We start from the raw sequence: 12,363 nt of genomic DNA on the forward strand, positions 1-12,363 counted from the left end.
TTGCTGAAATTTGAAGAAAAACACAGTTTCAATTTGGAGCAGTCAGTTGTAAACGTTAATGTGAGGGAATGAAAATACTTCATAACAAGTCCTGCAGTGAAAGTGTGACTTAAATAATAATTCAAACTAAAAATAAATAAAAATTAAATACAGAATACAGATTCCAATCAACAATCTCCTTTTTTTTTTTTTTTAGATCTGTGATACACTTTATAAGCTGCAGCTTACACCAAATGTTTTCCTGATGACTGCTCCGATGGGCTCCAAACCCCCATGGCCCAGAACAGAGAGCTGGTACAGAGATTTGATATGTATGTATGTAATGATATGTACTATATGTGTTTGTGTGCGTGTACCCTGCCCAGTCTAACAAGAAAAATGCTTAACATTTGTATTTTTACATGTACACAAAAATGTGTCTAAAATGTCTAAAATATAAAAGCACATAATTGCGACGGCAGCTAATGTTTGCCAGTTTTTGTTTTGTACTGGAGAGTGTTCATGTGATGTGATGCTAACGTGTAACTATGCAATTATTAATATTCAAGCTTAAAAGGGCTTTTATCCCTAACCATGAACAAATATTTTAATGACATCTGACCCCAACCTTGCAAATTATTAATTTGTGAAACAAAAGAACAAGGCAAAGGTTGCACACGACACATGAGGAGATTGTTTAAATTTTATACAGAGTTTGCTTTGCAAACAGTTCAATTTTCATGCAAATGAAATGATTAAACATGACACGTTGTGGAAATTTTAGCTGATTTTGGAAAAAAAAAATCTTTATGGGCCAGAGATGAGAAAGACCAAATTCACCAGGTTATGCATATACAAACATTCCAATTCAAGTAACAGTATAAAAAATAAAAATATTTGATACAAACACTGACTAGAAAGCTGGTATATTTGTTAACAAAATGACTGACCACTTTTAAATATGCTGGATTTATGCAAATGCATTTGATATTTTTTCTTGCAACAACTCAAAAGCAAACTGTCCTGACAAATAGCAGACACGGTAATAACATTGATTCACCTTCACTGAGTGAGTGCGTGCACAGTGTTGCAACACATTTATTTTGACAGCTCTAATACATATGTAAATATATGTTTATTACAGTGTTGTCTGTATATCACATTAAAAAAAAGGCCGATCATATCTCATTAGCCTTACCACAACTAAAAAAAACAGTAGTGAGAGGTCTGCCAACTTTACATTGACACCATTCCAATTACCTGTCTATATAACTTATAGTGCCAACATCAACGTCTGTCATGCAAGTATACCAGTTTGTTAGAATCTGGATCAGTTAAGACTATGGTGGTAGGATTGAATAACAAACACAAAAATTCCTTAAAATCCTCTCTGATCCTCTCACCTGGATCGAGTCATGAGGGCCTTGTTGTGCCTCATTTGTAATGGACAAGTAGCCATAGTACAGCAAACAACATCAAGCAGTCTCTCATCAAACATTTTGATGGGACGATGGAGTCAACCTGAGCGCAACAGCATGATGAGGCTTGTACACTCACATCTTCTCATATTATCGAAGAACATTTTCCCACTTTTTTCCACTTTTCCCGTCAGTTACTCCTTTTGAGAAACTTTGACACATAAATCTCTGTTGCATGAAGCAAAAAAAAAAAAAAAAGCAGTACTGTAAGTTGAGTATTTAATGCATTTTTCCTTTTGTGCAAGGGCTTTCAGCTGAACCATCTGGTTTTAAGTTGACAGATTCTGAATCCTGCATGATGAGACAAGACAAGACAAGAAAGGTCAGTGTTAGACAGTCAGTAACAGCAGCCTACAGCTCTCTGACACTCTTCACAAATGATTAGACTGCATTCTTGTTTGGTCATGGCATCTTATAAACTTCAACTTAGTGCACATGATTTAATACACAAAATACATGATAAAATCATAGCAGTGAAAACACTTAAAAAATGGTTAGTTTTATGCTGGTTTCCTGGTGGATTCAGAAAACATTGTGTTTTTGAATACAGAACTGGCCTGACGCGCCATCTCTGTGTCCGCATAAGAGCTTGAACAAGGGCAACTGGACTTCTTCTTGGTTCAAGAAGACATTTCACCTCACATCCAAAAGGCCTCTTCAGTTCTAAACCTACTAAAGCAAAAAGGAACACTCCAAGAAAGCTCTTTAAACTTGTGGATATCCAAACTAGGTCTTTTTCAAATCAGCCAAGACAAATGGACCAAACCACACTGGTGGAGAAGCTGAAGGGCCCAGTATGGTTGCCAAGATGGCTCGCGTGAGCGGTGTTGATGACGTCACAGTGTCATGCCAGACATATATAGTGGCGCCAGTCGATGTGCCAGTAGTTCCAATCTTCTCCGTCACAGAGGTGTCGCTACTACGTGAAGGTTATCACTAACTACTCTACAACGAAGAAAGTGGAGAAGAAAACAATGTCCCCCGTCAGGGGCAGGAGGAGTAGCACTGTCATCAATAATCAGCATTCTCACCTCTGCTGATAATAGCTGATGAGCCTACAGAAGTTCAATTTCAATAGGTGTGATATCACCATTATAATCTGATGTAGTACTTAGTATACTGTTATAGGACTTTTAAGTGTATTGAGTTACCTTTTGTTTGTTTGTTATGAAATAGCGTGATTCAAAGGACACACTTGGGAATTCATGTGTCGTCCCACGATGGTGGAATGAAGTTTATGTAGTTTATTGTTAGCTTTTTATATAGCTTGTTATATCTTCATTTGTAAGTTGCTTTGGATAAAAGCGTCTGCTAAATACATAAACATAAACATAAACTAATAAATATAAACGTAGCGTCATCTGACAAAATCACCACTCAAGTAACTTAAAGACCATGTCTTTGTCGTGAATTTGGCAATACTGTCATGTCACATTCTGAGTTTTGTTTTTGTCTTGTCTTGTTTCCAGGTTTTAGGTTAATTTCTTGTCATGTTTTTTCCCCTGTCACGTTAGGTTCACTCAGGTCACCTGTTTTTGTTTCACAGCTGCACCCCTTCACCAATCACCTCTCCACAGTATCTAGTTTCCAGGTTTCCCTCAGCTCATTGCAGAATAACCGGCACAGCCACGCTTTTTGTTCTTGTCTTTTTTTGTAAATAAATCAAGTTTGCTTTACGTTCTGCATCTGGGTCCTCCATCCAGACCACGCCGTGACAAATACTTACATGTCTGTTGACCTCCACAAAGAAATTTAGATTTTTAGGTTTTTTCACACAGCTGCAGACATACACACGTGGACAAAATTGTTGGTACCCCTCAGTTAAAGAAGGAAAACCCCACAATTCTCACTGAAAGCACTTGAAACCTACAAAAGTAACAATAAATAAAAATTCTTTGAAAATTAAATAATCAAAATCCGCCATTATTTTTGAAATGTTGATTAACATAATTATTTTAAAAAAACAAACTAATGAAATAGGGCTGGACAAAAATGATGGTACCTCTATAAAAGATTGAAAACTATTTGACCAGAGTGACATGATTAACTCAGGTGTGTCCTTTAATTGACATCACAGGTGTTTCCAAACTCATAATCAGTCAGTCTGCCTATTTAAAGGGAGACAAGTAGTCACTCTGCTGTTTGGTGAAAAGGTGTGTACCACACTGAACATGGACAACAGAAAGCGGAGGAGAGAATTGTCCAAGGACATCCGAAAAAAAAAAATTATAGACAAACATCTTAAAGGTGCAGGCTATAAGACCATCTCTAAACAGCTTGAAGTTCCTGTGACAACAGTGGCTCCTATTATTCAGAAGTTCAAGACCCACGGGACAGTAGCCAACCTCCCTGGACGTGGCCGCAAGAGGAAAATTGATGACAGATTGAAGAGACAGATCGTTGGAATTGTATCCAAAGAGCCCAGGACAACCTCCAAAGAAATTAAAGGTGAACTCCAAGGCCAAGGTACATCAGTGTCAGATCGCACCATTCGTCGTTGTTTGAGCCAAAGTGGACTTCATGGGAGACGACCAAGGAGGACACCACTGCTGAAAAAAAAAAATCATAAAAAAGCAAGACTGGAATTTGCAAAAATGCATGTTGACAAGCCACAAAGCTTCTGGGAGAATGTCCTTTGGACAGATGAGATCAAACTGGAGCTCTTTGGTAAGGCACATCAACTCTGTTCATAGACTCAAAAACCAAGCATACGAAGAAAAGAACACTGTCCCCATGGTGAAACATGGAGGAGGCTCAGCAATGTTTTGCGGCTGCTTTGCTGCATATGGCACAGGGTGTCTTGAATGTGTGCAAAATGAAATCTGATGACTATCAAGGCATTCTGGAGAGAAATGTGCTGCCTAGTGTCAGAAAGCTCGGTCTCAGTCGCAGGTCATGGGTCTTCCAACAGGACAACGATCCAAAACACACAGCCAAAAACACCCAAGAATGGCTGAGAGAAAAGCGTTGGACTATTCTAAAGAGGCCTTCCATGAGCCCAGATCTGAATCCCATTGAACATCTGTGGAAGGAGCTGAAACATGCCATTTGGAGAAGACACCCCTCAAACCTGAGACAACTGGAGCAGTTTGCTCATGAGGAGTGGGCCAAAATACCTGTTGACAGCTGCAGAACGCTCATTGACAAATACAGAAATCGTTTAATTGCAGTGATTGCCTCAAAAGGTTGTGCAACAAAATATTAAGTTATGGGTACCATCATTTTTGTCCAGCCCTATTTCATTAGTTTTTTTTTTAATAATTATGTTAATCAACATTTCAAAAGTAATGGCTGATTTTGATTATTTAATTTTCAATGAATTTTTATTTATTGTTACTTTTATAGGTTTCAAGTGCTTTCAGTGAGAATTGTAGGTTTTTCCTTCTTTAACTGAGGGGTACCAACAATTTTGTCCACGTGTGTATTTAGGTTAATACCTTGTTTTCCCTCCCATGCGTGTTTGCTGGTATCTTTTTAATGCAATTATGCAAACCATCTATACATATACATTGTGGGGCGGCTGTAGCTCAGGAGGAAGAGCAGTCGCACACCAATCGGAAGGTCGGTGGTTCGACTCTGGCTTCCCCAGGATACATGTCGAAGCGTCCTTGGGCAAGACACTGAACCCCACGTTGCTCCCCCAGTGTATCATTGGGGGTATGAATGTGTGTGAATGCTTAGAAAGCACGTAGTTATCCCCTAAGACGTGCTGTATGAATGTGTGTGAGTGGGGTGAATGCGGCATGTAGTGAAGCGCTTTGAGTGGTCAGCTAGACTAGAAAAGCGCTATACAAGTACAAGTCCATTTACCATTTACCATCCTTTGCCTTGTGATCAGTAGCCTCCCTGCAATTTTCAAGCTGACTTCCAGCAGTTAGATGTTGTTTGGGTCAGTGATGTTTGTATGTATGGTGGCTCATTGCGGTCAAACATCTCTCAAAAGCATTTGCCTGATGCAAAAAAACCCCACAGAAAAGCCAGCGTGTTCTGAAGATTATAATTAAAGAAAATCTTTGTATTCTGTGTAAATATGATTGACATAATGTGATGGTGGTCTATTTTCCCAAAAACGCGACAATATTGGACAAAAAATACGGACTTGGTGTGCAAAGGCCTTATTCATAACTCGACTCAACTGTGCACGTGACCGAGCTGAGTTACCGCAACATCATCGATGAAACCCCCCCCATGAATCTCAGCCTGAGGAAGAAACACCATGGGCATAAATGCTGAACACATGACAATGACCTACTCCACAGGCAAAACCTCATGCACTTACATCAAATAAGCTGTTAGTTTGCTTGTCTGTCCAGTCTGCATAATCCAATAATAGGCATGGCTAAAACAGAAGAGAAGCATTCAGTTAGAGCTAGAGGATGGAATAGTTGGAACAGACTTAAAACCAATTAATGCGCAGGGTTTGACAACACACAAACCCTTATTCCCTATGGTGCAACACGGTTGCTCTCCTCTCAAGTGTGACTGGTCAGTGAGTCTCGCATTTTTTTTTTTATATATTATTTGCGCTCACAACTACACACAAATGACAATCGTGCTAAAATCAACATCTGCTACGCAGGTGGTATATTTGACGTGTAAATCACTTTCCTTCACGTTTGTGGACATTTTGCCCTTTTTCTGCAGTTTTAGTCTTTACCAAAACTTGATCAGTTGCTGAGATGTAACATGTCACCAGTTCTTTAAAGGTTTTTCCCCTGCATCATCCTCTGCTAATAATCTAGCATCTAAAGCAACTTTTCCTTTGTTGTTGTATTTGACTGGTGCAAAACAACCTTTGCTCGTGCTCACCTGCTGCCTCCTGTCCTGTCTCCTCTGGTGGTGCAAGTACAAGCAAAAAGCAAGCGGCAGCAAGAAGTTCAAACTTGCAGAAAGCACTAATAAAGCCATCAAGATGTCCCGTTTCATTCCTGGGGAGGACACAGAAAACTTCTGTTATTGTTATCAGAAAAACACGCTTTAGAAATTGATTTTCTTTTAGGGTCAGCTTAGATTTTACTGCGGACATAAGCCACTGAGCAAAATGTTTGGTAGTGCGTTAAGTGTGATCAATTGCTAGGGAAGGTAAATGACAAAAGATTAAGGATATTAAATATATGTTGAAATCTCTGAGGTTTAATTGATTCAAAACTTGAACACATTCTTATGCAATAAGAATTGCAATACAAACATTTCCACCTTTGTGAGACAGTTCAACATTTGTTCTGATAAAGAAACTATAACTAATCTGCAGATATGAATGATGTAACAAAAGCTTACCTGTTTTTTATGTGTTGGGAAATAAAGGGGAAAAAAAGGGGGAAAATTATTACAGATGCAAACTGAGTTCATACAACAATGCAGTAGGTTAATGGTTTCTTTCAATATACTATGGTCATCAAAATGGATGCTGTTACTTTTTTTCTGATACAATTTTCTTAAGCCTGAATGAAACATCTGTAACAGGTTTTTGTCAAGATGTAACAGGATAACAGTAACACTTATCCTTTACTCTTTACTCTTTTCAGCCCTTTATCAAAGCAACAAGTTTTAAGAGAGAGAGTGAGCCGCTCAAATTAATTTCACCTCTCTCTATCAATCAAAGTGAATCAAAGTGAAAGAAAAATACTACTGAGAAGTAAAGTCACATGGTGGGGTGTGACAAGCAAGTGGCTCTTGCTTAATATATACAGCTGGTTGACCTAGCCACAGTGTTTGCTTTTATAGTGAAAACAAAACTGGTCCAAGTCTAGAACCCTGTTGCATACCATAACTAACTCCAGTTTGTGTGGAGGACATATCATTTACTTGTAAAAACTAAAATTTTTCCGAGGAGCATGACTTAAGTTAGTCCAAAGCAGTACCCTTAATATAGATTAAATGTTCAAGCCATTGTAAAACAATTTTGTTGTCAATGATGTCAGATTCAGCAATAAGATCTAGTACTACCAGTATAGATACAAAATTATTGTCGGCATCAGTGTGAAGGTAATTTGTAACTTTAACTAGTGCAGTCTCAGTACTAAGATTTCAACTCTTCGAACCATTTTTCTGTAAATGAGCCGTTGATTAATGTAATTAGCTAAGATATCTGGATTAAGAGTGGACTTTTCAAGCAGTAGTTTAATGGTAGTTAATTTAAAGGCCTGTAGTACATATGGAGGTATTGATTAGGAGTAGAACATCCTTGAACAAATATATTGATGATTTGGCACCCCTGATTGTTGACATTAAATGCTAAGTAGTATACGCCAAACAGTGCTCTTCAGATTTAATAGAACGCAGTTACCTGATACTTTCTTCCTGAGTGGAGTAACAATATCAAGAATAGAACTAATACTTAAAAAAATTAAAAAAAATAAAAACATTCTTATATGACAATATCTAGTTTTTTTCTCCTTCATTACATATAGTTTAAACAGTTTTGTTGAATGTCAGAGTCGCTACCAATACCTTGATCTCTTTGAATTAAATTGGATTCGAAAAGTTCACGTTCTGGTCCTGAACAGTAAAGAAAACAGAGCCAAAAATGCCTAATTTATGCTGCAGCACATTATCAATTTCTTTGACACACCCACTTGTCACAGATAAGTGTTATGTTATGCTTTTGGAAATTACTTTTCTAACTCATAGCAACACTATAATCTCTCATTTCACCCTTTGCCTACATACTTCATCACCAGGTGGGTTCCAAAAGTAACTGTTTTCTTTGTGTAGTTTAAAAATCTTTGGTCAAATTAAGTATCATGAACATGTCTTACCTGTTGAGTTTTGTTTGTTAGTGGCGTTTTGTGCATTTGTTGTTGTCGGCCCTGTTTGATGTAAAATTACAGACAACTCAGTAAGAGAACCTTACATTATGTTTTGAGCAGTAATAAATGGAAATACTGATGGAATAAGTGGAGTCTGTAACAGCAGCCGTAAAATAAGTTCCATTAAAGCAAGAATATAAAAAGACATTAAAGCATTTATTTGTATTTATATGGAAGTCTCAGTTTTGCTTTTGGGTACAAACGTATGTCCTATAAAGCAGCATATACAATACTCAACTAAATAATCATATGCATAACTTACCGCATACGCATTGAGTGACACTTGCATTCGAGCTGACTTCTACTGTTACTTTTGTTGCTTGTTTATCATTTGGTCGCAGTGTTGTTTCTGTTGTTTCCAATGACAGAAATGCTGACGTTGTTGGTACACTTGTTGTTGTCGGCCCTGTTTGATATAAAATTACAGACAACTCAGTAAGAGAACCTTACATGGTGGACTTTTTGAGCTCTAACAAATGGAAATACTGATGGAATAAGTGGAGTCTGTAACAGCAGCCGTAAAATAAGTTCCATTAAAGCAAGAATATAAAAAGACAATATTAAAGAATTTATTTGTATTTATATGGAAGCCTCAGTTTTGCTTTTGGGTACAAACGTATGTCCTATAAAGCAGCATATACAATACTCAACTAAATAATCATATGCATAACTTACCGCATACGCATTGAGTGACACTTGCATTCGAGCTGACTTCTACTGTTACTTTTGTTGTAGTTGGTTCCATTGTTGTTTTCTGTGACAGTGTGGTTGATGTTGTTGTTTGTGGCAATGCTGTTGGTTTGCGCTGAGTCGATGGTTTTTTATCTAAAATTGTAAGAGTAAAGGTAAAGTGTATTTATAATTTATAGTCAGAGGCATATTCAAATAATGTAGAGTTTAATGAATGTGACAAAAAGCAAATTCAATTTTAGAAACACAGCAGTAGCAGAGTACAGGAATTTTATTCAGCACATTACTCACTCACTTATTTCACTTTCCTCAATGAATGATAAAGTGCTGGAATTTGTAAATTGTAACTACATTAAACATTAAGCCGTAGAACACTTTCACACTTACAGCTCTGTGAGTTTACACTGCGCTAATAAAAGGTTTGGACACCGAGTCATTTTTATTGAATAATTTCTAATCATGATGGCTCAATTCAATTCAGTCTCAGGCAAGCACAGAAAACATTGTCAGACCCGTCTTATATCTCCCACACCAAGTATGAGCTATCATGCTCAGAGGAAACAGAGACAACTCCCGTGTACAGTTCAGTGTTCCTAGAACTGTTTTTTTTGTTAAAGGATTTTTTTCGGCACTTGTGGCCTTTAACGGAAAGTTGTTTGAGCCAGGAGTGGAATGGAGACAATTGCGTCAAGGAGCTTCAGCCTCTGTAAATTCGATGTCCGTTGAACCAGCTGAGCTAACCAGCAATATTCCAACCTAAATTTAAATGTTTGAATTATGATTATTACTACAGCCTGCTGTGGTTAGTCAATGACAACTCATCACTCCTCATCACTGGTTATGCAATTTGTGCAGTGAGAATTATGTTTAATATTATCCACACGTGTGTTATGTGCAAATTAGCATTCTGACTTGTACTTATGTGCTTAGTGTTAGTCTGTTTGTATTCTTTGCTGTTACTATTGAGGCTAATTCAATTCTGCGTTGTCATTTACAGCTATGACAAGAATGTTCTGTTAGTGTAACAAGATTAATTATCATTCAGGACAGGAGATTGTATAGAAGAGAAGTTTGTGAAGTTTGAGAAGTTGATGCAATCTGTTTGTTTACTTAGCAACTTTCTTTTTTTTTAAATTGGCTTTGTGTGAGTTGGACTAATTTGTATTTGATTGGATTAGGATTGTTTTAAAATTTATTGGGTTGTAACTGGCTTGAATTGGACTTTATCTTTAAAGTGCCTTGAGATGACAATAGTTGTGACTTGGCACTATATCAATAAAACTGAATTGAATTGAATACATAAAGTAACATCTAATGGTTTCACGCCGTTTAATTTTTTAAGAATCTGTAGTAAAACCATGTGTTAATCACTGAGACATGGAACCTGACTGGCAGCAAATATCCTCGATGTACAGACTTAAAGACGGAGGGATGTGATTGATTTGATAATTATAGCCCATCATGTGGAATATTTAAGTGTACCAACAAAGACTACTGACAACACAGCTGACATGCAGATGAAAAGTGTGGGTGAGAGCAGGTCCACATTAAAGCACCATGGGCTCCACTTTCTCAAGGCCCTCCACGCCACCGGCACCGGGAATACATACTTATGATACATAAAATAATGCTTCAAGAATCACTGCAGTATAACTTTGACTGTAACAAAACATACTTTTAATGTCAAAGAATTTTACGTAGCTGTACATATCTCAATACAGAAATTGAACTAACATGCTCTTACAACACTATGAGCACTTTGTTAACATTTAAAATACAAAGTAGAGCCCTGTGCAGGACTTTTTTCTTCATCCCGCTCCCGCTGAATTTCTGACCACTCCCGGCCGCTCCCGCAATGTGTATGTCAACTCCCTCCTGCACCCGCAAAACTGAGAATTTATGCTCGCACAATAATAGAAATGCATTGATTTGGTGTCTTCTCCCGTCACGCAGGAGGAAACAGGTCATTTTATAGGCTATTAATAAAGAGATTCATGGACAATTGAGAAACTCCAAATGTCAATCTTGCCTTGCTTTGTCTTTGTGCTGTAAAGACCTTCTTTGAGCTTCCTTGCCACATCATTTATTGACATCCTGTGGCAAGGATACATCCCACAGTGTTTTTTTTTTTTAGCCGCCCGCTCCCGCCCGCAGCAACATTCATACCGCCCGCTCCCGCCCGCAGCAACTTTCATACCGCCCGCTCCCGCCCGCTCCCGCTCGCAGCAACATTCATACCGCCCGCTCCCGCCAGCAGCAGCATTCATACCACCCGCAGCAACGTTCATACCGCTCGCTACTGCCCGCTACCGCCCGCAGCAACATTCCTACCGCCCGCAGCAACGTTCATACCGCTCGCTACTGCCCGCTCCCGCCCGCTCCCGCCCGCAGCAACATTCATACCGCCCGCTCCCGCCTGCAGCAGCATTCATACCGCCCGCTCCCGCCTGCAGCAGCATTCATACCGCCCGCTCCCGCCTGCAGCAGCATTCATACCGCCCGCTCCCGCCAGCAGCAGCATTCATACCGCCCGCTCCCGCCAGCAGCAGCATTCATACCGCCCGCAGCAACATTCCTACCGCCCGCTCCCGCCCGCAGCAACATTCCTACCGCCCGAAGCAACATTCATACCGCCCGCTCCCGCCCGCAGCAACATTCCTACCGCCCGCTCCCGCCCGCAGCAACATTCATACCGCTGAGTTGAGTCCCTCCCAATGCAGCCCTCTAACAGAACGGTCACACAGGGAGCATAAATGTAAAAAAATAAAAAACATCCACGTCGGCTTTTACGCACAGCCTGTGTAATTTCTCTTTATGATTTTTTCGTTTTTCAGCTCCACTTTCTGGTTTCTTTCCCGACATTTTTCTTTTTCCTTTCATCAAAATTTCCACTTCGGCAGAGTTTCACAAGTTGACAGCCATAATCATGAACTAATCACAGTGGCTTAAATTTATTCGATACATCAATCTTCCCTTCCCTACCCTCCCCCTCTCTTGCTCACAGACAGCAGTCAGAGTAATGTGCATGATTTTTTTTCACCCTTTTTTTTTTTTTTCTCGAGCCTTGCGTTTGGCCCCCTATGTCGTCGGGCCCCGGGGCTAGAGCCCGTGCATTAATATGGGCTTGGGCGAGAGAACAAAACATATCTGTCTGGGCATGCCTGAAAAAAAATTCAAAGATTTCCCAAGCTGCAGAGGACACGATAGAAAGCTACAGAACCATGGTTCCTGATTGCAGAGGTTTGGAATAAAACTGTGATTGCACAGCAACAAGAATGATTTCTAATGATTCAAATGGACAACATTCACGTGAACCTCATAAGCGTTTGTTTGAAAAAAGAAAAAAAAACAAAGATAGAAACTTACCAGGAAGGGAATAGTGCTTGCATACAGTTTCTAAAAAAGAA

At 39.1% G+C, this 12,363-nt stretch overlaps 1 protein-coding gene across 3 annotated transcripts in view; it reads right to left on the reverse strand.

Moving 5' to 3' along the window:
• Window positions 1–756: 756 nt before the first annotated feature.
• The window catches only part of LOC140272753 (uncharacterized), a 32,344-nt gene continuing 20,737 nt past the window's right edge, over window positions 757–12,363 (reverse strand). For 2 of the 3 annotated variants that reach the window (XM_072368167.1, XM_072368166.1), the window contains exons 8-14: window positions 12,323–12,352; window positions 8,942–9,091; window positions 8,529–8,672; window positions 8,216–8,266; window positions 6,267–6,385; window positions 5,737–5,796; window positions 757–1,748 (exon numbers count right to left, since the gene is read on the reverse strand). In XM_072368167.1, the coding sequence (XP_072224268.1) occupies window positions 1,677–1,748; window positions 5,737–5,796; window positions 6,267–6,385; window positions 8,216–8,266; window positions 8,529–8,672; window positions 8,942–9,091; window positions 12,323–12,352 (626 nt within the window). In that variant the 3' untranslated portion in view covers window positions 757–1,676. The remainder of the gene's footprint in view (window positions 1,749–5,736; window positions 5,797–6,266; window positions 6,386–8,215; window positions 8,267–8,528; window positions 8,673–8,941; window positions 9,092–12,322; window positions 12,353–12,363) is intronic. The other variant, XM_072368168.1, reaches the window with a different exon arrangement.

This window comes from Leuresthes tenuis, unplaced genomic scaffold, assembly GCF_036924035.1.
Source record: "Leuresthes tenuis unplaced genomic scaffold, fLeuTen1.0.hap1 SCAF_17, whole genome shotgun sequence".
Classification (NCBI taxonomy): Eukaryota; Metazoa; Chordata; class Actinopteri; order Atheriniformes; family Atherinopsidae; genus Leuresthes; species Leuresthes tenuis.